This window comes from Danio aesculapii, chromosome 18, assembly GCF_903798145.1.
Source record: "Danio aesculapii chromosome 18, fDanAes4.1, whole genome shotgun sequence".
Lineage (NCBI taxonomy): Eukaryota > Metazoa > Chordata > Actinopteri > Cypriniformes > Danionidae > Danio > Danio aesculapii.
Window position 1 is genome coordinate 11,171,046 of NC_079452.1, and position 24,710 is coordinate 11,195,755.

At 35.4% G+C, this 24,710-nt stretch overlaps 1 protein-coding gene across 2 annotated transcripts in view; it reads left to right on the plus strand.

Annotated features, from left to right (window-relative positions):
• Positions 1-22,246, plus strand: part of vwa7 (von Willebrand factor A domain containing 7) — a 29,031-nt gene extending 6,785 nt beyond the window's left edge. The window contains exons 4-17 of one of the 2 annotated variants that reach the window (XM_056478646.1): positions 4,131-4,227; positions 4,311-4,439; positions 4,861-5,056; positions 9,123-9,298; positions 9,409-9,521; positions 10,841-10,957; positions 11,249-11,455; positions 11,544-11,670; positions 12,927-13,079; positions 13,168-13,260; positions 13,376-13,653; positions 13,749-13,885; positions 17,580-17,739; positions 19,774-22,246. In XM_056478646.1, the coding sequence (XP_056334621.1) occupies positions 4,131-4,227; positions 4,311-4,439; positions 4,861-5,056; positions 9,123-9,298; positions 9,409-9,521; positions 10,841-10,957; positions 11,249-11,455; positions 11,544-11,670; positions 12,927-13,079; positions 13,168-13,260; positions 13,376-13,653; positions 13,749-13,885; positions 17,580-17,739; positions 19,774-20,367 (2,577 nt within the window). In that variant the 3' untranslated portion in view covers positions 20,368-22,246. The remainder of the gene's footprint in view (positions 1-4,130; positions 4,228-4,310; positions 4,440-4,860; positions 5,057-9,122; positions 9,299-9,408; positions 9,522-10,840; positions 10,958-11,248; positions 11,456-11,543; positions 11,671-12,926; positions 13,080-13,167; positions 13,261-13,375; positions 13,654-13,748; positions 13,886-17,579; positions 17,740-19,773) is intronic. The other variant, XM_056478647.1, reaches the window with a different exon arrangement.
• Positions 22,247-24,710: the final 2,464 nt, after the last annotated feature.

Below are 24,710 nucleotides of genomic sequence, written 5' to 3' on the forward strand. Positions count from 1 at the left end.
GCCTTCTATTTTATCACTGAAAAAATTCATGAAGTCATCACTACTAATTTGCGGTGGAACGTTTTGTTCCAAAGATGACCGATTATTTGTTAATTTAGCGATGGTGTTAAATAAGAATCTAGGATTGTTTTGATTATTTTCTATCAGTTTGCGGAGGTGCTCAGCCCTGGCAGATTTTAAAGCCCTCCTATAGCTGGACATACTGTCTTTGTATGCAATTCGAAAGACTTCTAAATTAGTTTTTTTCCATTTACGTTCCAGGGCACGGGCTGCTGTTTTGAGTGTATTTATTCTTTTGCACAATGCTGTGAATAAATTAGAATTGTAGAGAGCATATTCAGTAAAAATGTGAAACATACATATTCAATGTCTTGTACTCAGATACCTCACTAAATTCAGTGATGTCTAACTTTACAGTAGTTTTCAAATGGCTGTGCAAATACTATATAGTGCTGTTCTGAGCATTTTCAATGTCACACCAAAATCAGATTTTTTTGCATTGGTAAAAGGTCATAATAAAAATATAAACAATGGTGTCAGGACTTTTCATCTTGACGACACTGACACTTTCATTTAGGCCTGCACGATTCTGGCAAAAATGTGAATCACGATTTTTTTTTTTTTGCTTAAAATCATGATCGCGATTTTTCTCACGATTCTGTAAATGTAAAATATTGGTTAATATTATTAGCCTAGTATTATTGTTAATTTTCAAACATATGGTAATACAACAATAATAATATTATGCCTATGTGTGGGTCTACTGTTGTTTAAAATGCGAAATTTTGTATAGACATTATGGTGGACTTGAACAGACTTTCAATATGTCCTGTTTGTTAATTCACAGTAAAACGATGACATCAGAAAATACCTATTCATAATTATGAAGTTGATTTATTATGTTTAAGACATGTGCTTGTCATCTGCCATTGACAGCATTATTATACCATTTGTTTTTACTGGTAAAATTTTAATTTTGTCATTATCAGATTCCTTCTTGCATTATATTCAACATTATATACAGGAAAGGGTTGTTATACTGACACAGTAAACATTTATTTTCATGCACAACACTATGTGTTAGCTATGAAAAAAAAAACATATCAAATGCTTGTCGTAATCATAACTCTAAAATGCCATATGATCATTTAAATGTGCACACAGGTTTCACTTTCACTTCCTAGTGCGGCTCATGGCCGCCGTCACTGTGAGAAAAAAACACATAAATACAAATCAAACCTACCGCACAGCCCTTGAACCATCGCTTTGTGCAACAAACTGAACGTTATTTACAACTTTATTCACAGCCTATGCAGGCACTGTTCTCTAAAGTAGGCGTCATAGACGGGCATGCGTGCGTTCTCGGTAGCAAACAGCTCGCTGTCAGCTCACATGTGATTTCGCGGCCACGATTACATCATTACATGAAGACAGAAATGACATTTTTGAGTGAATTATATCTTATAAATACAGTATGTGACACTTTTAATGCCATTTAAAGGTGCCAATGTTGTTGTGATGACTTGTGCGACTGCTTTGCTTCTCTCCTGACCTTGAAAATATAATTGGCTGAATCGTAGAAAAAGCTGAATTAAAATTGTGTGTAGGGTCGAATCGAGATCGTGATCTTTTTTTGATTAATCGTGCAGCCCTACTTTCATTGACATGAATACTTGCTTTTGAGGAATGAGCTATCCATTTTGAGCAAGTGACACACTTTTGCATTTTATCAGCTAGGTTTTGCAGTTTGTACTAATTGTTTTGAGAAATGCATTAACTGTTGTGCAAATGTAAATAGTGTTGTGAGAAATTCACCAAAGCAACTGAAAAAAAAGTTAATGTGCCACAAATGTCACAAGAAATGTCACATTTTCAAAGATGTTTTTCAGATAGTCCAACCCCAACTTACATGATGGGTGGAGCCAGGTAGCTTTGCTAGAGCCACAGAGCCTTACTAGCTATGTTTTCATCCACCATAAAAAAACGTATACACAAAACTGAGTAGGATAAACTTTTTTTCGATAAGAAAAAATGTGAGTAAATGACAATGGAAACTCATTTACAGAATAAGTTCTAGCATGCGCATCAAAAAAGTCTGATTAAATGAATTTTGATTAAATATAGTGTGATGGGACAGCATTAACAGATGAACCAGCAGAACCGACCACATTACACAATATCTGCAGAATTTTATGTTCATTCTAATCCCTCAGCCAAAGTTGATCATCAAAGTGGTTTATTATATCTCCAGGGTGTTCTCTGAGTCTTAAAAAGTCTTACATTTCAAAAACAAAATTTTTAAAAGTCTTAAATCCACTGAAATATTGTGTTGTAGGTCTTAAATAATTTTAAACAGGTTTTAATTTTGCTTTATCCTTGTAAAGCTACTCAATCAGGCCAAAATTCTTCTTTAATTATTAAATAAAACATGAATGAAGTCTCAATAAAAAAATTTTTTTTCAAAATATATTTAAGTTTTTTTATTGCAGATACAATTCACAACAGCTGATAGACATTTTACAGCAAATTCCGCAAATTAAATTCCCTAGTCAAGGAAAAAACCAAAAACAATTGCATGATTCCTCATGATAATATTGGGCCATTAGAAAGAAAAAAATCCATAGTCTTTAATTCTGTATAAGTCTAGAATTTCATTTTAATGGTCTTAAAAGGGTCTTAGAAAGTATTAAATTTGATTTGATTTGAAACCCTGTTCGACCCAAAATTCCATAAAGAATTTGGGAATGACTGCATTCCCAAAAAAAAAAACCGATATCATGTCTCGAAAAGCAACCCCACGTCTTTTTGCATTTTATCTTCACTGTCTGAGATGCAAATAATTTATTATATAAGAAAAAAGGCCTACAGTGGCTTCTCCAATGGCAGCATATTCCATTGTTATTTTTGGTATTTGACACGAGTTTACCAGGGAGTGAAATTTTTTTTGGCACTCACTGGATGGAAAATGGGCTTAATTCACAAATATTTTATGTGGTATTCTATTTTTTTCCTTCTGAATGATCAGCCCCCTGTAAATTTCCTCCAACTTCTTTTTAACAGAGAGAAGTGTTTTTTTTTCTATTAATTTCTAAACGTAATAGTTTTAATAGCTAATAATTTTCAAGATAGTATTCAGTGTAAAGTGCTACTTAAAGGTTTAACTGGGTTAATTACTGTAGGTTAACTAGCCAAGTATAGGGTAAATAGGCAAGTTATCGTATAGCAGTGTTTTGTTCTGCAGACAGTTGAAAAAGATGCTTGAGGGGGCTAATAATATTGACCTTAAAATGATTTTCTTTTTTAATTAACAACCATTTTTTATTCTACCCAAAAAAAATAAGAGTTTCTCCATACTGTGAAAAAATTGCTCTGTTAAACATCATGTGGGAAATATATATTTAAAAAAATTCAAAGGATGGCTAAAATTTTGACTTCAGCTTTATTTCTAATTCACATATTTGCTAGACTGAATTCTAACAATAAATAGCTTACTCATAGTTATCTAGTTTGCCAGAGCCATATCCTCGAGTACAGCCCTCCAATGTATAGCTCCACTGTGCCTTAGGTGATCTGAATTCGACTACAATAGTCAGGGGTGCTCCACCCTGTCCTGGTGATCTTCCTTCCTACAGAGTTCAGCTCCAACCCTGATCAAACCCGCATGAATCAACTAATTAGGACCTGAACAGCACTAATTAATAATATAATTATGGGCAGATGTACTTGTTATGGCTTGCAACTGAAATCTGCAGGAAGGTAGATCTCCTGGAATAGGGTTGATCACCCCTGGTCTAAGTTTAGTCTCATGGTGGTGCCATATTCTATCAATTCCTATTTCTGGTTCTACTGTCAAAATAAATACCAAACCTCTACCACTTATCAGGGGCCACCACAGCAGAATGAACCGCCAAAATGTCAACAACAGAATCACCTTTAAAATACAAAAACAGATCTATTATTATAAATCAAATCTATTATTCAATGGCATATTTGCCTTTAATCTGTGAATATATAATTTAATTTGAAATAATATTAAATTACAGCTACATTCAATTATTATAGCAATTTAGATTATTGTCAGAAATAGAAAATATGTTTGTAAATATGTGTGTGCTGACGTTTGTATTTAGGACTTCTACAGCCACAGTAATTGGGTAGAGATGGGTCAGCAAGCATTGTACCTCCATCTTCTGCACCCAGAAGAGCCTTCAGTTCCTGTAGCCTCAGGTGAGTCCATCTGGAAAATATTTTACAGTCACTAACAAATCAGTTTTAATCATAAATCTTCTGCTTTATTTGGTTGTCTTCAGTGGACACCCCTACATGTGCAGAATGCTACAGATATAGCTGTTACAACAATCTGCTGAAGGAAATGATTCACCAGAAAGAACCATTACTGACTACTGGCTATTTCAGCACTTATCCTGTCAAACCACCAGGTACTGGCATCAAAAGGAACCAAATGTCCCCACAAGTATAGCAATAGCAGTAATAGTTATAGCAATAGTTTGACATTTTTTGGTTTCCCATGACAAAATCAGCTTATAAATCCGACAGAATAACAAATTTTGAAAATGTAAAAATGCTGAATGTTTTCAGTGAGGACTGGGTTTAGGGTTAGGCTTAGGGTAGAAGGATCAAATATACAGTTTGTGCAAAATAAAAAGCATTATGTCTAAGATAAGTCCATATAAAGATATCTGTACAAGAATGTGTGTGTGTGTATGTGTTTGTATGCATCTTATTACTTTATTACTTTTTGTATTATGTCTGCAAAATTGTAAATGGCAAGCAATGCTTATTCATTCTATTGATTTATGAGGTCTCTTCTGAGAAAAGTAACAAGCTTGTTTATTAAAGGCAAGTGCAGTCACGGTGGGATTCTGGACAGTAGTCGTCACCAGGGAGCTGAAGGAGGAATAAACAAGGACAGCACATCTCCGTTGTTCTCCCCTCATCACTTCCTCCACAAAGAAGCTGCCCATCTGGCTTCCACAGCAACCCTCAGAGTCCTCCAAGACCTCCGCCATGAGGTGGGGCCAGAAAGCTTCCTCAGGTCAGAGGTCACTTTCATTTAAGTTAAATACAACTTACAGTGATATATGAGGCAAGACTGAAATTTCTTTAGACACCATTAACTCTTTTACTGAAATGGAAGCCAGAAAATGCTCTTGTCCAGGCACACTGGAGCCATGAAACAGTTGCTCGTTTACAAAGACATGAGGAACAAAAGATGCTTTACAACAGCTACGTGTTGTTTATTTGACAGTTAACCAGTCTAAAGAAAAAATACTGCATGTCCTGGTATTTCTGCATGCAGTTTGGCACTTCTATTTTGCTGGTACACTTATTTATCCAATTTTTATATAAATTGAGCTCTTGATTCACTTAGTCTCTCACACAGAGTTTTACATGTTTTGGAAAATCATACTCAAGTTAAAATAACATTACTTGACAAAACATGTAGTGCAAGTACACTACCTGACAAAAGTCTTGTCTTCAATCCAAGTTGTAAGAGCAAAAAATAATAATTTGACTTCTAGTTGATCAAAATTGGCAGAAGGTAGAAGGTAGATGAATCATCTGTTGAACTGCATCCAATTCCTCACAAATGCTGCAGAAGACCTATTGGAACCCCCATGGACCCAAGATTCAAACAGAAAACAGAGAGATCTGCAGAGTGAATGGCAACATCAACAGCCTGAGGTACTGTATCAAGACATTTGTGCTGCCCATCTCATTACAAACCACAGCAGAGGGCAAATTCTTCAGCAGGATAGCGCTCCTTCTCATACTTCAGCCTCCACTTCAAAGTCCCTGAAAGCAAAGAAGGTCAAGGTGCTCCAGGATTGGCCTGCCCAGTCACCAGACATGAACATTATTGAGCATGTCTGGGGTAAGATGGATAAGACGTAGAAAATGAATCCAAAGAATCTTGAAGAGCTCTGGGAGTCCTGCAAGTACACTTCCTTTGCCATTCCAGATGACTTTATTAATAACTTATTTGAGTCATTGCAGAGATGTATGGATGCTGTCCTCCAAGCTTATGGGAGTCATACACAATATTAATTCTTCTTCCACTGCACCATGACTTTATATTCTTTACTGTACAATATTTTTGTTAAGTGACAAGACTTTTATCTCAGCAAAGTCAGACCTTACTGTCCTAATTAAATAATTTAAAAATCGAGGCATGATCATATTTTATTTCGGTAAAATAAGTGTATCCTAGAGGGTGTTTGCCTTTCATATTAGCTGATCAACTAGAAGTCAAGTTAATATTTGTTGTTTCTAAAACTTGGATAGGCGACAAGACTTTTGTCAGGTAGTGTAGAGTAAAGATATTGGTTATAAGCACTACTCTAACAAATGAACTTAACAAATGTGGCTTAAATCAGTGGCATTTTCTTTTAAGAGTGTTTCTAAATGTAAGTTCAGTTATTTCCCATTCAGAAACTATGCATGTGAGACCACATTACATTAATATACAGTGCATCCGGAAAGTATTGATAGCGCTTCACTTCCTCATTTTCTATGTTACAGCCTTATTCCAAAATGGATTAAATTCATTTATTTCCTCAAAATTCTACAAACAATACCCCAAAATGATTTTTTTTTTTTTAATTGTTGCAGATTTATTAAAAATGAAAAAACCTGAAAAATCACATGTACAGAAGTATTCACAGCCTGTGCAGTGAAGCTCTAAATTAAGCTCAGGTACATTCTGTTCCCACTGATCATTCTTGAGATGTTTCAGCAGCTTAATTGGAGTTCAGCTGTGGTAAATTCAGTTGATTGGACATGATTTGAAAAGGCATACACCTGTCTATATAAGGTCCCAGGGTTGACAGTGCACGTCAAAGCACAAACCAAGCATGAAGACAAAGGTATTGTCTGTAGACCTCCATGACAGGATTGTCTCGAGGCACAAGGCTGGGGAAGGTTACAGAAAAATTTCTGCTGCTCTGAAAGCTCCAATGAGCACAGTGGCCTCCATCATCCGTAAGTGGAAGATGTTTGAACCACCAGTACTCTTCCTACAGCTGGCCGGCCATCTAAGCTGAGTGATTGGGGGAGAAGGGCCTTAGTCAGGAAGGTGATCAATAACCCGGCGGTCAATTTGTCTAAGCTCCAGCGTTCTTCTGTGGAGAGAGGAGAACCTTACAGAAGGACAACCAGCATGTTTTTCAGCAGCAGGAACTGGAAGACTAGTCAGGATTGAGAGAAAGATGAATGCAGCAATGTAGAGAGACATCCTAAGTGAAAACCTGCTTCAGACTAGGGTGACGGTTCATCTTCCAGCAGGACATGACCCAAAGCACACTGCCAAAATATCAATGGAGTGGCTCAGCCAGAGCCCAGACCTAAATCCTATTAAACATCTCTAGAGATCTAAAAATGGCTGTACATCGTCGCTTCCCATATAGCCTGATAGAGCTTGAGAGGTACTGCAAAGAAGAATGGGCAAAAATTCCCAAAGACAGGTGTGTCAAGCTTGTGGCATCATATTCAAAAAGAATTGAGGCTGTAATTGCTGCCAAAGGTGCATCAACAAAGTATTGAGCAAAGGCTGTGATTTTTCAGGTTTTTTATTTTTAATAAATTTGCAACAATTTCAACAAATCTTTTTTCACATTGTCATTATGGGGTATTGTGTATAGAATCTTGAGGATATAAATGAATTTTGATAAAAGAATTGTGGAAAAAGTGAAGCGCTATAAATACTTTCCGGATGCACTGTATGCACCTATACTAAGCTGACAGAATCAGGTGGTGGCTGTGATTCTGCCAAATAGGATGCGACCCTTAATTAACATCTATTTAAATCACATTAAAAGTGATTGGCTGATTGGAATGTTGTTCCTTCATCAAGACAGACATTGTCCTACTTGGTGAAACCACATTAAGAGCTAAGGCTTATGTTATGCACTCATGAACCATGACTAACAAGCTATGAGTGTCCAACCTTTGACGTTACAACTAAACGCATGCTGTACTGTTAAAATACATGCTATTTAGTTTAGTTTAGTTTATTTAAAATTTAACAGGATGGTGTATTGCAGCACAATTCGTTAAAATGTGTCAAACACACACTGAAAACAATATTTGGCTAATAAAATACTAGTATATAACATAATAAACAAACAAGGTAAAAACAATAATTAAAAAAACATCAAACACTATAAATTATCAGATATCTGCACAACAATTTTAAAGCACAATGAATAGAGGAGGGTTCATGATGATTAGTTTTACTCCTGGGTATAGCAGATGTCTTCTGTCACCGAAAAAGGTAGGATGACACTGGAGCTTTAGGCAGGAAACAGTGCAGTGGTGATAAACTGTCATTAAGTATTTTAGTGAGAGTACGTATGGTGGCTTCCTCATGCCTTCCACTCAGTGTTTTCAAAGTTAAAGTCGGAATATTTATTATCCGACAGCATCGCTTTTAAATCCTCTTTTTGGATTTGTGCACGTATTTGAAAACGTAATATTCTGTAGTGCATTTAGTTATTGTTTAAGGCCATTTCTTGATTTCAGTTATCATACAGTACATTAGGCATCTTCCATATTCTCATCAGTGACATGCAGTGTAAACATTTTCTCGTTCATTGTGTGTAACATTTTTCCATCTTCTTGGACACTTTTAATGCTTCCACATTATACATGCTTGCTGCTTTTATAAAGTGTCTTGAGGTCGCTCTGTCTGATCCATTTTTTCTATGCATAAATTGATTGAATGGGAGTCTTTGAACTGATTATTCTACTTAGCCAATCCCAGTAGACTATAAAACCAAACATATGAAGTAGTGACTGCAGGTTGAAGGAAAATAGCACAGTAAAATACAAATACGTCACAAGTAATTACTTTTTCCTGAGAAAAACGACTGGACTATTTACTGTATTTGTAATTCTTTACTCTACACCACTGATTACATTGCTCACTAAGACTCATCAAAATAATTGTGCTTTTTGAGGTGACTGCATAAACACTTTGAGTATGGACACAGGCTGGAAACACACACCTTAACTTCCCTAGGAAAAGTGTCTGCATGTGTGCTGATATTGAGTGCATGATCAAAGATTGCTCTACCTGCATAGTTTTGCTTTTCTGTTTCCAGGCTCTTCAGTGTCCAGCAGCCCCCAGCATTGGTTTTTGTCATGGACACCACCGGTAGCATGTTTGAAGAGATCACAGCTGCCCGTCTCCGAGCCTTCTCCATTATACAAGCCCGTGAAAAAAGCAGACGTACTAGTCTTCCTGGCACATTCGTTTTGGTGCCTTTTCATGATCCTGGTTAGACTGACATATCTTCTGCCTGATACAAACACATCACAACTTTGAAAACTCTAACCTGTGTTAAAGGTATTTAAGTCACTTTGATGATGAAGTCTGTCACAACTCAGGTTTTGGGCCGGTGATGGAAACAGATGACCCTGATCGGTTCATGCGAGATTTGGAGAATCTGACAGCTCTTGGAGGTGGGGATGAGCCAGAGATGTGTCTCTCTGCACTTCAGGTAAGAAAAATCTTTGATTTGAGATTAATTAAATACAATTTAATCAAATGTACTTCTGATATAACTGAAGCAATTCCCCCACATTTTTCAACCACTAATCAGAATTTGGAATGAGTGACATAAAAAAATATTAAATCATTTTAAGTAAAAAAAATACATTGAAAATTGAACATTATAGTAATAACACAGGAGGAAGAGACAGAGAGGTGGAGGGATGTTGGATTAACTATCACAGGAACACAGGGTAGGGTTCCAGATTTTCTAAACAAAACTAGCCCAATGGCCAATCAAAACTAGCTCAATAATATCAAAACCATTTCGTAGAATACATATTTACATCACTGTATACATTATACACAGTTTTTTCTTTCAAAATAACTATACATTAGAAATTATAAAACATCTCATAACAAAATCTTACTTTAAGATATACACTGCAACTAGAATTATGTCTCTCAAGCGACTGCCATGTGCCTCTAGTTTAAACATAATAAATGCGGCCAAATGCAGAACAACTCTGGTGAAAATGAACCTCAAACCTATACAAATAATTTTAAATTAAAGATATTTTTAAAATCTCAAACAAACATTCAAAATGTTATTAATAAATGGACAGACTTTCTTCTGTAGATTACATATACTTTAGTTTTTAGTTTTTATTTTTTGCAACAATCCTGTAGAGTCCTTACCATTGAAATGGAAACAGCTCTGCACCTTACAAAAGTATGCCTACTTAGTTTCATCATCCTAGCACAGTTTATATCATTATATCATCAGTTTTGGTAGAAAAATGGCAGAGAGAAATATTTCAACACATCCATATTAATGTCATTGATGCGATATATAAAACCTTAATAAATAATAAAAAAAAGTAGCAAGTAATTAAAAGTAGCCCAATTCTGAAATATTTCACAGGCCTGCTTGAGCCTCTCAAAGACTGCAGCTTTATATATATATATATATATATATATATATATATATATATATATATATATATATATATATATATATATATATATATATATATATATATATATATCAAAATAATCACTTCAGATCAAAATAATGACTAAAAGTATTAGGTTTAGGCTCCTCCACAATCTATGCTTTGACCTTAATGTAATAGATTTTCATGTGCCACCATATACAGTATACTGCCAAATATACACTATAGGTGTAAATATTTACTTGTACAATCTATAGGTAAAATGCCAAGGTTTATATAAATAAAATCAGTTGATTTCTAAAAATTGCAATACTGTTCATTTGAAGTGTCTCTCTGTGTGTTTTTCATGTGTGTTAATCTGTTTGTGTGTCAGTTGGCTCTGACCCATAGCCCTCCGTTGTCAGAGATATTTGTGTTCACCGACGCCTCTCCTAAAGACAGTCATCTGCAAAGTGCAGTCCAGGCTCTTATACTGGAGAAGCAAACAAAGGTAAGTTGCCACCTGCGATGTATTTTAAAAAATGCAATTATGAATTCACTAAACATTTTGATATAAATAGTTGAGTCTAATTACAGTCATAAAGTAGGCCTATTTTGTGTGTTTTTATTCCTATTAAATGTGTTGTTACCTTAATATCATGTAAATCTCAAACTTTCCTGAGTGAAAAGAGACATGTGATGCATATTCTACTTTAATAGTCTACTATTTATAAGGTTAGGCAGCTTTAGTTTTGGAAACACTGTTTTCATGCATCTAATCTGGGTAGGCTTCAATTACTAGGTGAACTTCTTGCTCACTGAAGATCCTAATATTGGAGGAGGAAGAAAGGGGATGAAAAAAAGGAAAAGAAGAGAAACTTTATCTCCTGGTAGATTCTCTCTGTATACTTCTCTTTCATCTTTGTCTGGAGGAATGACCATCTTTACTTCAAACAAAGACATTCACAAAGCGTCAGCCATTGTTGAAGACACCACCACCTCCAGCAAGGTACAGTCAACAGCATTTAACAAAAAGACTAAAAGACAGCATCTTCATTTACAGTTCTGTCATGCATTGGGTTTCTTTCTTTAAATAGGTGACACTGTTTCACACAAACGTTGAATCGGATTCATCAAACTCTTTCAGAGTTGACAGAGCTGTGACAAAAGTGATGCTGCACATTACTGGTCAGCTCACAGATTGTGAGCTTGTCAGTCCATCAGGTATATACACTATTACTAGTAACATTACACACTTCCCTTATTTAACTACTAACCAAACAAACAACATTAAGCAATATCTGACATGTTGTTTTTGTCATTCTTATTATCTTAGTCAAATTTGATCATCAAAGTTGTTGGTTACTGTTACCTCCCATTGCTGTCTTGAGGAAACGGTGCCGTATTGTCAAATGTTTTGACAATTAGATTTTGTCATGAATCTAATTCACATCTTTGGATGGAAACATGGCTAGTGATGAGAACATCATCTTATTTAGGGACATCGTTAACATGTATATAAGCCAGTAACGTTGACTATTGTAACAATCTGTTGACCCAGATTTTACAGTGTGGTCTGTGTTTTCTTTTCTTTTTCTTTTGGCACACATTAGCCACTTCAGACCCGAATTATGTTCCAAGTTTCTGAAAAAATGTAAAAGCATGTTTTCACAGTTTTTGAAGCTCCTATAAATGAGATTATAATAATAAAAATTCAACAACCTTTCAGTATATATATATATATAATTATAATATATATATATATAATATATAATTAATTAATTTTTTTGTCCATTTCAATTGACTGGTACGGTAAATTAAACATTAAGATTGTAACATTTTCACTTTAATTATTTATTGTTGTATATGTTTTTGTTGTATAGATTGCATCTTGTTTGTAACAAACGTAATCTTCATCTTCCTCATCACTTCACATAATGTCCACATCTATATATATATATATGTTACAAAAGATTTTAAACTTTCATTAGTAAGTGCAACTTATCTTTTTTACATACACTATGAAATATTGGCAAACATATTAATAAATCTAAATAAAAACATTGTTTATGTGGCTTAGGTCTATGTCTCGGGTAAAGTTGATGCCATGCTGCTTTTCAGTCTAGTGGATTTTTTTTTTCAAATTACAACATGCCGAGCCTTACTGCCATTTAATTGGATGACAATCGTCCACTCTCATGAACTGCAGGCTTTAAATTAGATGAAATGCTCAGGAACCACAAAAAACATGGGCTGACATGTGATATCCATTGTAATGGACACAGGGTTCGAAAGGGTTAGACCACCATTAACATTTTATATTAGCGTTGATGATTTGAGAAGAATTTTGTCTCTTTTTGAACAATTGCTGAACTTTACCTTCTATTTCTTCGCATGTTACACTCTCCCCATGGTGAATCACTTACCTTCGTAATCCTCATTATTCTGGATTTATCCATGTTAACTGTTTTCCCTCTCAGGTGTTTACCAATCTCTTTTTGGTAAAGATGGACCTCTGGCAGTGATGGACTCATCTAAAGGTCTATATCGAATAAACCTGCTGCCTCCACTAGATATAGGTATATGGCAACTTACAGTTAAAGCCATTGGACCAATTACATTTAACGTCCTAGGTAAAGATGCCGAGAGAATACCCCAGTCTAATCTTATATTTCAAATGTAAATTTTTTCCCAGTTTGCATTAACTGATATTCTCCCTAGGTGACAGCAGCTTAGACTTTCTGTACTATTTTGCAAGAGAAGCCAATGAGACGCATCCAGGAATGAGGAAAATTGAAGGCAGCCCTATAGCAGGTCTTTTCATTATTCTTTTAGCCATCTGAAGTAAATCCAAATTCATTTTGTTCATCTTATCGTTGTTTTTGGAATGTATACACAGAATAATTCCTACAATAATTTATTTTCAAAGGAATTCCAGTGTTTTTGATTGTTGCGGTGACAGGTCTCTCACCCAATGAGGAGGCCTCATTCAGTCACGTAACCCTATTAGGGCCAAAAGGGGAGAGCCTGCAGAAAGTTTTGCTAAACTCCTCATCTTCTCGTTGGTCTGGAGAGGAGCTAGTGGGTTACATGGACTCAGTTCCCAGGATGCCATTTAGCATGCGTCTCTCTGGAAAAGACAGAATGGAAAACCTGCTTGAAAGAGTTTCCACTGAGATGATTCAGCCGACACATGTACAGATACAAGTATGAATGAAATTACAGTAAATGTAGAGTATTGATTAATCTTTAATTTTGTTTAAAAATAAAACCTCAAAATAGAAAGTAACTCTCATCCCCAGGTGCACTCTGCTCCACAACTTCTCCCAGGTCACAGCTCGAATGTGCTGTTTGAGATATTTAATCATGGTCCCAACCGTCACTTCAGTCTTTCAGCAGAAGATGACCATGGATTTCTCACCCACCGAGACCAACAAAGGTAATAATGGTAAAAAGAATTAGCCAGTTAAATATCATGATTACTACAAGTTCTACTGATATAGCAGACCTACAAGAATGTTTGCTAGTTTAGTTGAAGGCACAATAGATATGTTTTTTGTTCATTAAAGAATTCCTATTTTGAATTAAAAAAAGGTGATATTCTGGTTTTGGGGGTCTCCAACAACATGCTGATATGCGTGCAAGGTCAAAAAACACTTTCATTGTCTTATAATATGCATTTATTTTTACCTAATTATCCCAGCAACTCCCATATGAATTGTTCGGCGATTTCATTTGTTCCCAAACCCCTCCTTAGCACGAAGCTAATCTGCGCTGATTGGACCGATGACCCAGTCTATTGCGATTGGTCGACTGGGTTTAGCACGAGACAGAAAGAAATGTTCACCATGGCTACAGTAGCTACAGAGCCCACTGCAGGAATGCAATAAAGCAATGTAGTTAAACACCAGCATATACTCTACTCTTAAACCTAACCCCATGTAATAACAATGACACATATTCAGTATTAATCTACACAGTGGCAAAAGTTGAACTATTTTGAAATAGTATTCGCGCCGCATGTGAGGAACACACATAGGCAAAGGCTAACAGCAGAGGATCGCCAGTTCAGGAACGCATTTAAAATCGGTAAAGGAAGAAGCATGCGTTGCGTTTTTAACGTAGTTTTGGAAATGATATGCAAATATCCCCATACAGATTTTACCTGAGAGATACAGTACAAGCACTGATCTATAACAGATACGGAATTACAAGCCGTGTGGGGTGATTGCCATTTATAACACACAATTAAACACATATTTTGCAAACTACACAAAACGAGGCAACAATTTTAATTACACTTACATGTTATGATCCGGAGGAAGAAGAAACTGGTCCATTTGAACTGTAATATTACTGACAAAGTCCCTGTCAAAGTCTGACAAAGTCCCATAGTCTCTGCTGCTCCTTTATTAGCAAACAGCCGACGAATCCCTCGTTGCAGCTTAGGTTATTGTATCAAAAATCCAACACCATCTCATGACAATTCGTAACTTTTTGATTTAGTGGCTAATTCGAATGATCTAATTCGTACAATTTAGTACGAATTGCTCATGCCCCAATGATGGTTGGGTTTAGTGGTGGGGTTAGGTGCCACGCCTCCTTTTTAAAATCGTACAATTCCGTTTGACTGAACTCGTTCGAATTCATTTGAATTAGCCACTAATCTGACAAAACTTAAAATACTTACGTTTTCTCGTGAGATCAGGCTGAAAAATCTGAAATATGTCAGAAACAAACACAGCTCTAGGTTGGCTATACTGTGGTATTGTTGTGAAAATTAACTTTAACCCTTTATTCCCTGCAGCCAAATCTCCATCTGTCAGTGATTGTCATCTTCGTGTCATGATCAGTCCCGTGATCCCCCGTGCCTCCTCTAGTGTGTGAAGGGAAAGCGCATGCACATTTTACCGGAACTAAAAGTACATAGTTGGTGATGTACCATATCGATGTAAATGCGATCAAACCAAAGATCCAAACCCAACCCGATTAATTTATTCTACTCTGCCTAAACTATTTAACTAAAGAATCGATAGTTTAAACAAGGTGCACTTTTAGATTTAAACCTCAGCTGGATGTTTTTATTCACTTAGAGCTGTGTTACACATTGCATGGAAGGCCATTTTCAAAAACCATTATAGGAGCTCTTTAAAATATCCAAAAACCACTAGAACTGTGTTATACAGTATATTTACTGACTTATTGACTCGTACTTTCATCATTATCACTGAAGTTGTGAAAAAAATTCCAATCCAGACAAAAAAGCAATTGTTGCTTTTAATTTGACATCGTCTGTGTCCTTTAATTTTTATAGAAACAGGGAAACACCAAAGGTACTATAATCTGTTGTATGTTCATAAGGCCATGCCCACATGTACACAGGTATTTTTATAAACAGGGTTTCCCTGTTTATGTCCCTTGTTTTAAAAAAATCTCCATCCACATCAGGGTTGCTACACATAAAGTTCTACTGGGGCACGCACCCTTTCCACCCCATATATATATATATATATATATATATATATATATATATATATATATATATATATATATATATATATATATATATATATATTTATTTATTATAAAAAAAATATTGTTGTCATTATACAATTATTATTCTAAATAATCTTAAGTGTAACTGGAAAACTGTGTTAAGACACAACTGGAGTGATATTCTAAGATCATTCAAGAAATCTTTTGCATAAATATTAATTTCATATGAATGAATATCTATTCAATTCAATAAAATACAAAAAAGATGTTTTATAGAATTATCTGTTGTCTTAGACTTGACACTTGGCAGAGAATTAGGTTTATTAAGTCTTACCTCCCTGACTCGTCATCCCTCCTGTTTGCTTCAAACAAAAAAAAAAAATCTATCAGGAGGCATGCTTAGTAAGATCACCATCATATTGTTTAAACTTTAGTTTTGCCGACTTGCAAAACAAAAAATTGCATGTTAACTACCAGGACTTGCACCGGGAGAAGAGCAGCGCGTGCTAAAGGCACGTGCGAGAGGCGCGTGGAGACATGCGGAGATGTGTCAGTTTGCTTTTTGATCACACTGCTTTCACTAGCGTTGGTTCGGTTGACATAGAGAATATTGTCTTTATTTCAGAGTTACCACTCTTAATACACTTGCAAATGAAGTAAATCATATCTCAATGCATTTACTGGGGCACTGGCTATTTTTACTAAAAGTAAATTGGGACTAGCGATGCCCCTGATCCACATGAAAATGCAAAAACACAGGTGGCAATAATGACACTTTTATGCTGGCTTCACACCAAACTGGGAACTGGGAAGTTTTTGCACAAGCAAATTGCATACAAATTTTTGCATTTGAGAGAACAAGCCAATAACCATCCCGTGGGCGAATGACATGAAATATGCAATGCATTTGCTGCGAAAGTGCGGAATTGCCTCATTTCCATCTCCTGGGTTTGGCATGAACCCAGTCATGTTGTCTAATCAAAAAAGATAAACCAGCACCCACTCTGAAATCATGAGGCGGAAACTGGTTGTAGTGTCCACATGACCACACACACTCCGAGATTTGGAAAATCTTCACCATGACTGGAGTTTTCAGAAAGTTTCGGTCATCTAACACTGCGTTTTCATGTGGAGAAACAGCCATACCACGCAAAAAAGTCTGGTTTTGAAAATACTTATGTTTGTGAGGACAGGGTCTTAGACTGAAACAGAATCTTAATATGTATTTAATACAATAACAAAGCCCTGTTTCTTCCCCTGGTGACGATGACCTGGAAAACTGAAGTGTTGGACTGCAGCATAATAAAAACTTTGCTGCTTTCGTTCCACGTAATACTCATTTCTCATCAACATCTGCTTAACCGTGGTCTCGATTTTCTTTAACAGCTTTCAGCCTTTCTCTGCTTCATACTACCACGATAATACATTTTGAATATGGTTTTTCTTTGACAGATTTCAGCTATACTCTGCTTCATACTACCCAGATAATACATTTTGAATACTTCAGCTCACTCATGAACACGATTTCTGCAGAAGATTCGTAGGATTCAGTGAAAACCACAGCACTTATGATTCCACTCTTTTATATATACTTACATATTATTCAGATGTGTCATTGACAGTTATTGCATTTTTAGGCTGTTTATTGGTACAAGGGGCTCTGTGAAGAGAGAGGTTGAGATAAGGACCCATCATTCTACTCAGACAGGGAAGGCCATTACCCTGACATTGACTGTTCAGGCAGAGGATTCACCAGACTCAAACTATGCAGTGGTACACCTGACAGTAATACCAGAGGTAAGAATACACATATACATATAATGAATTATGCAATGAATTGCCATTACAATGGGGTATATTTTTTAGTTCGTTAATGGGAACACAAGTAACATGAAATAATGGGGGTGCTTTATTAATCTGGTAATGGTTACTTAACATGGTAACTTTACTTGAAGACAGTTTTTATAACAATGTCATCACAATTTTATAATCATGACGCGTCATGAATATGAAGATTTTATACATCTTATGATCTTTGATATGATAACTTGACATAACCAAATACATCACAACCTGTTTTTGTCTTTTATAACATAACTTGTCATAAATCTTTCATTAACATGATCATCATGAGACAATTATAATTGTGCCATGAATATTTTTGATAACTTTTCAGTTGAGCAAAATGAATTTGTCATTAAAATTTCTTAGTAAATTGTCAGTATTGTGTACATTGTAATAATTTTATAACAGTGTCATTAATTATTTTTTTTTAATGACACTTAATGACCTTTTAATGAGAAACTCAATTTGATCCACCGTAGTTGAGATCAAGAAAAATATTAACAACACTGTTATTAAATTCATGACCCAGTTATAATGGCCTCATGACAATCATGTTTATCCCAGATTTATGACAAGTTATGTTGTCTTGAAAATGTGAAGTTGATAATGCAGCATGCAGGTTATGGTGCATTTAGTTATGTCAAGTTGGCATACAATGACATACTAAACAATGTCACCTTCAACTAAAATTACATAACTGAGTGAATGACAATTAATAACAGTTGTTAACAGTCGTAATAACAGTCGTGTGCCATGTCATGATTATAAAGGTTTCATGCCAGTCTTATTGACAATGAAAAGTTTTAACTCTTCGTATGCACCAGATGCTTTCTTAACAATCTGATCAATCTTTAACAGATTTTGTTGGTTATGTTACATTGCAACTACATACCATCTAATTCTCATTAGAGTAGTGGTAGACTGTAAGGTTAAGGTTATGATAAAAGTTAGCATAAGCTAACATGTACTTTCAAAGTTTCTCATAGTCAGACAGGCCCATACAGAATCTGCGTGTGCAGAAATCCGCAGATTTCTGCAGATTTTTGGCCCATCATCGAGTCTATTTATGTACAGTTGAAGTCAGAATTATTAGCCCCCCCTATTAATTTTTTTCCCCAATTTCTGTTTAATGGAGAGAAAAAAAATGTCAACGCATTTCTAAACATAATAGTTTTAATAACTTATTTCTAATAAGTAATTTATTTTATCTTTGCCATGATGATAGTAAATAATATTTTACTAGATAATTTTTCAAGACATTCCTATACAGCTTAAAGTGACATTTAAAGGCTTAACTAGGTTAATTAGTTTAACTAGGCAGGTTAGGGTAATTAGGCAAGTTATTGTATAATGATGGTTTGTTCTGTAGACTATTGAAAAGAAAAGTTAGCTTAAAAGGGCTAATAATTTTGACCACAAAAGGGTTTTTAAAAAATTAAAATCTGCTTTTATTCTAGCCGAAATAAAACAAATAAGACTTTCAACTGTACTTGTGTAAATGTGTGTAAATTCACATTTATTCAGTTTAAATTAATTTCAGTAATATTATTAACTAATGTGAACGTGTTCCTTTGATTTGTTTACAATACAGTTTGTAAAGTAATATTTTCTGTCTTTTAGTTGATATATTATTTGATAAATTGCTTTGTTGACCAAATAAGGGGATCTAGATGGATTTGCATTGGAAACATTAAAGTCAAAAGCTATTATTTTATAGTTAATTTATTAAGTTTTTAGTTATGATATTCTTTGCAGAAAAGCAAAAATTGTCCGCAGATTCTGTCTGGCCCTACTCATAGTCAATTAAGTGTCTGTTGATAGAGCAGTATATAATTAATTGTAAATGTAAATTGTTGAAGCTGACCTGATCTGAGTCTGACTTCCAACATGGAGTCCTTTACAACTAGATGTCATTTGTTGACCACTAATTACATATTGATGCATTTTTAAAAGTAACCTATAACTCAGTTCATGTTACAATTCCAGGAGCCTGATAAAAATCCTCCAGCATGTTCTTCCTTGCATGTAGAGTCCTCTTGCCCATCTCTGTGCTCTCAGGGCAACTGGAAAGTCTCACTGTTAGCAAAAGACAGAGGCCACTCTGGACTGGCATCCATAGAGCTGGCACAAGGAGAAGGCAGACTCATTCTTTCTGAAATTACTACACAGAGACACACAGAACACTTCCCAAAGCTTCACGAAGAGACCACAGGAGGAGTCTATCTCCCTTTGCTACAGCCACAAAAGAACTCCTCAGAAATCAATACTCATGTTGGAACAAAAGTACACCATGGACAAAGGGTGGAAGGTGTTCAGGTAATGTATGGAGATCCTCCAGTGAACATCAGTGAATGGACAAAGGGGAAGCCCATATTATTGCATTATTCATCAAGCTGCTGTGCAGCGCATGCAGAGCTAGTACTGATGGATAGAGCAGGTAATTTGAGACGCTGTCATCTCAAAGCTAGTCAGCAGAGGGCACTACGAGAAAACAATAGGGCACACAGTGGGGAATCAACCTCATGGCTACTTATGTTATTGTTGCACTTAGTATTAAATGTGCTGTATGTAAGTTTTTGACTCTTCCAAAGCATAAAAATACCATCATATGTTTGCAGATATTTAAGAAACATGCCAAGTGAACATTCTTGTTTGCTAAGTCAGATATTCTGCTTTGAAAATGTCTGTTACTTGCCGGATCTCTGTTTTTGTTTTGGTTCTTTTAACCCGCCCACTGGCAGTTTAGCCAATTATATTTCAGCATCCAGGGTTGCCATGGTGGAAAATGTGTATTTCATTCATTCAATCAGGAAGGCTTTTAAAGTATTCGTCTGTAACCAAAATGCGACCTCAGGTGGACAGTAACAGAATTCATAATGAGACGTAGATTCAGAGTTCCACATGAGGTTATTAATTAGCAAATAATATAAATATTACAAACATAACATTAGGTGAACAAGTTACATTGTAACCCTGTGTCCTAACAACATGCTACATGTCGAGATTTGCAGTGATGAGCAATTTGGCTGTTTGCACCAGACGAAACACGACAGAAATTTAAATACATCCATTCAGAAGCACAGAGTATGCACTCTCTCACGAAATGGTAAGATTTATAATCTAATTAATACATATTAAACCTCTTTAACATTATTAAATGTACAAGCTAAATCACTGATATGTGTTGGTTTTGAGTCACAGCTCTAAAGTTCAAATTGAAACAGTTTATTATATTTTCAAGATTTGAGGTAAACTATCTTCTGCTGCTCTCAGTAGTATGGCAATAAATGTCAGGTAAAATGGCATTCAAACTCACATTGTTATCATTTAACATTGAATAAAGCACATGAAGTGTACCTGAGGTGATATATTCTAATATATCAGTATCGAAGTGTTGGTTAAAACAAAAACTCTTAATATGGAAAAGATTCCTTCAATCACGTGCCGTTCCTATTGGTCATCAATCTGGCAACCTGCACTTGCGTTTGTTTTGGTCCAGGAATGCAATACCTAGTTCAGACACTGGGTGTCAAACTTACATACTGCCCCTTTAAGTAAGCTCTATGATTAATGATGAAATTTCCTTGTTTTATTATTTACTATGTAACTGTGTGGCCTCAGATGCCACCAAAATTTTATTTAAGGGTAGGGGATGCCAAGGGTTTCCTGAAAATAGTTTACATTTTGTTCCAAAAACAGAAAGTTTGGTTTTGGTGGCAAAAGTAATTTTTATGGTTATTCTTTAGATATTGGTGATAATAATGAGAGAAAAACACAGATTAGGAATGACCCTGAAAGTACAAGCCATTTTATTTAGTGAATCAAAAGCTGTAGAGCCAAAATGAATTACTGTTTGAGTGACGCATATCTAGTGAATCAAAAAATTATTCTAAGCATTACTGGGTTAAATACTGAATCGCTTACCAGATTTACCAGAATTAGAATCGCTTACCAGATTTACCAGAATTAAAAAAAAAAGATTTTAAGCATTGCTAAATTAAACACTGAATCGCTTACCAGTTTGTCCCAAACTTATCAGACAAATCTTCAAATTTGGTACTTCATGTCTGACTAAATTAACCAAAAAGTCTTACTTGGTTACATTTAAATAAAGCAAGATTTTAATCAATGATAATTTGACGTCAGTTTACAGAACCAAGGTGGTTCAAGTCTAGTACATTTTATTGTGATTAACTTAAAAAATTCAATAAAGGGATCTAAGCTATTACCTGAACCAGACACTTTTCTGTCCTAAAAATGTATATTTTTAAAAATTTGTGGGTAATGTAGTCCTCATCTAGATGTTGAACACTTTGTTGAAATTTAAAATTGAATGTTGGTTTCCTCAAGTCAGACTATCTCTTTTTATTTTTAGATTTGCTCATTAAAGTGCACTCTATATTGTTTGTCTTTTAAAATGTAATTTCACATGTACCCACTGTTTTAATTATGATGTGCATTGTGTTTTGTGTCATAACAAAAAAAAAAAACTGTCTATAAAAATCTTCATCTTTTGTTCATAAAGTGTTGCCAACTAGACCTCCCTAGAACACAAACATGCTGCCTTTGATATTATGTTGTTTGTTTTGGTTTTATTCTTGGTCACAATGGTTACCACTGGGAATCATGTAAACTAATCTAGTCATGATCTAGATATGAATACACTTTAATTGAAACAATCAATTTTTTTATGTTCTTGCTCAAAATCAACAACACTTTCCCACCCAAAAATTGCCTCCGTTGTGACTGGTCTAGCTCAAGAATGTTTTCCCTCAATATTTATTTGTAATTGCCAACAACATACCAATGCAACATAACCCTATGAATGCTTCACAGTTTTCAAAATACAAATTAACATAAAAATTATTGTACATGATAAAGAACATTAAAGATTAAACGTTCTGGGTTAAACATTTAATGAATATGGTGGCCAGTAAAGCTGAACTCGCTGCAACTTAAAAAACACATGCAAACAAAAAACACAACAGCAAATTAAGAAAACAGCATTGCATAAATCACAGCACTTTAAATCCTCACAACACAAACACAACAAAAAATTTGGTGTAAATCTTAACAACACAAACATAAATAGAATTAGAGCTGTAGCGCCACCTATGGGCCAATTTGGCTGATTTTTGGTCTAACCAATACAAACTAGGGCAGAATAATAATAATGTATGTTCTTCCCTCGTGTCCGTCAAGGTTTCCTCTGGGTGCTCCGGTTTCTCCCACAATCCTCTTTGCACTGTAGGTGAATTGGGTAAGCTAAATTGTCCATAGCGTATGTGTGGGAATGAGAGTGTGTGGGTTGCAGCTGGAAGGGCATCCACTGCATACAACATATGCTGGATAAGGAGACTAAGCTGAAAAGAAAATTAATTAGTGAAACCTTTACTTCTTTCAGTTAATTCATTGTCACCTCACAGCAAAAAGGTCGCTGGTTTGATGGGCCAGTAAATATTTCTGTGTGGGCTTTGCAAGTTCTCTCCGTGTTCGCATGGGTTTCCTCTGAGAGTTCCGTTTTCCTCCACAGTCCAAAGACATGGCCGTTTCTCAATTCCAAGAATGCAGAGAACTGACTTACGTTCCCGTAGAGAGCAGTCTTGCCAGGTTAGCTCAAAAGAATGAACTTGACTGGGAGAACACAGAATGTATCCTGTGAGAAATGAGATGCTGCGTTCTTCCTGATGGTCTCATGACCTTCACATATTTTTAACAGAAAATTATTTCAACATTACAGCATTGATGCAATGATTTATTGTTTTTCGCACATTTCAATAAACATAATATGCAAAAAAATCTTATAAACATACTTTTCTGTCTTTTCTCAACTGTACACGAGAACACAAAGACGCAAGTATGCTGAGAACGCATATTGAGAAACAACCATGCGCTATTAGTGAATTGGGTAAACAAAATTGGCCATACTGTATAAGTGCATGTGTGAATGCGAGAGTGTATGGGTGTTTTCCTGTTCTGGGTTGCGGATGGAAGGGCATCCGCTGCGTAAAACAAATGCTGGAATATTTGGCGGGTTATTCCTCTGTGGCAACCCCTGATAGGGACTAAGCCAAAGAAAAATGAATGAATTAACTGAAAAATGTGTTGGACCAGGCTGGGATTTGCTTATTGTACAGTGACTATTGATCAGTGAAATTACAGTATGCGAGCCGACTAGAAAGTCTGAAATCATAGAATTCGAAAAACAGTATGCGAGAAGTGCTCAGACTGACATACTATTTCCGGCGAGATTCTGAAGTGTGAATCCCATGCACGCTGCACTATCCCATGGTGCCCTGATAGAGAATTCATGAATGGGAGTGAAGAAATGCAACTGCATACCTACTGAGTAGTAGGCGGTTTCGACGCAGCCAAATAGAATATCAAAACATGACCTCTCTGTACAGAAATTTTAAATATGGATCAACCGCTCGCTGTTTTAACATCTAATGATCTTGTTTAATCCTGCCCCTTTTTGCAGCGCTGCATGACAGATATTCACAAGCTTAAACTCTAGTGTGACCACAGCTTTAATAAACTGTTAGTAAATTAAATGTAAGCCATTATTAGATAACTAAATTAACTTAATATCCTCAACTAAATATAAGTTCAAGGTTCATAAATTCTTGCTTCACTGTTAAAACAAGGTCAAAATATATTGCAGATAAGAACATATATATATACTCTGGGATCTGTTCTTCGTACGTGGATTACTCAGTCAGCTGGATTTGGTTATTGACGATTTGACACGATCCAGGTTCTTCAAAACTCATCTGAGAGTTGTTGTCATAGCAGTTCTGGTAGCTCATTTCATATAAAAAGGATTAGATCAGCTCAATTCAAGTAGGTGATACTGAAAGTATGTACCAAATTCTGATATTTACTTACAGTAGTAATTATATAACCTTGGGAAAATAAATTTT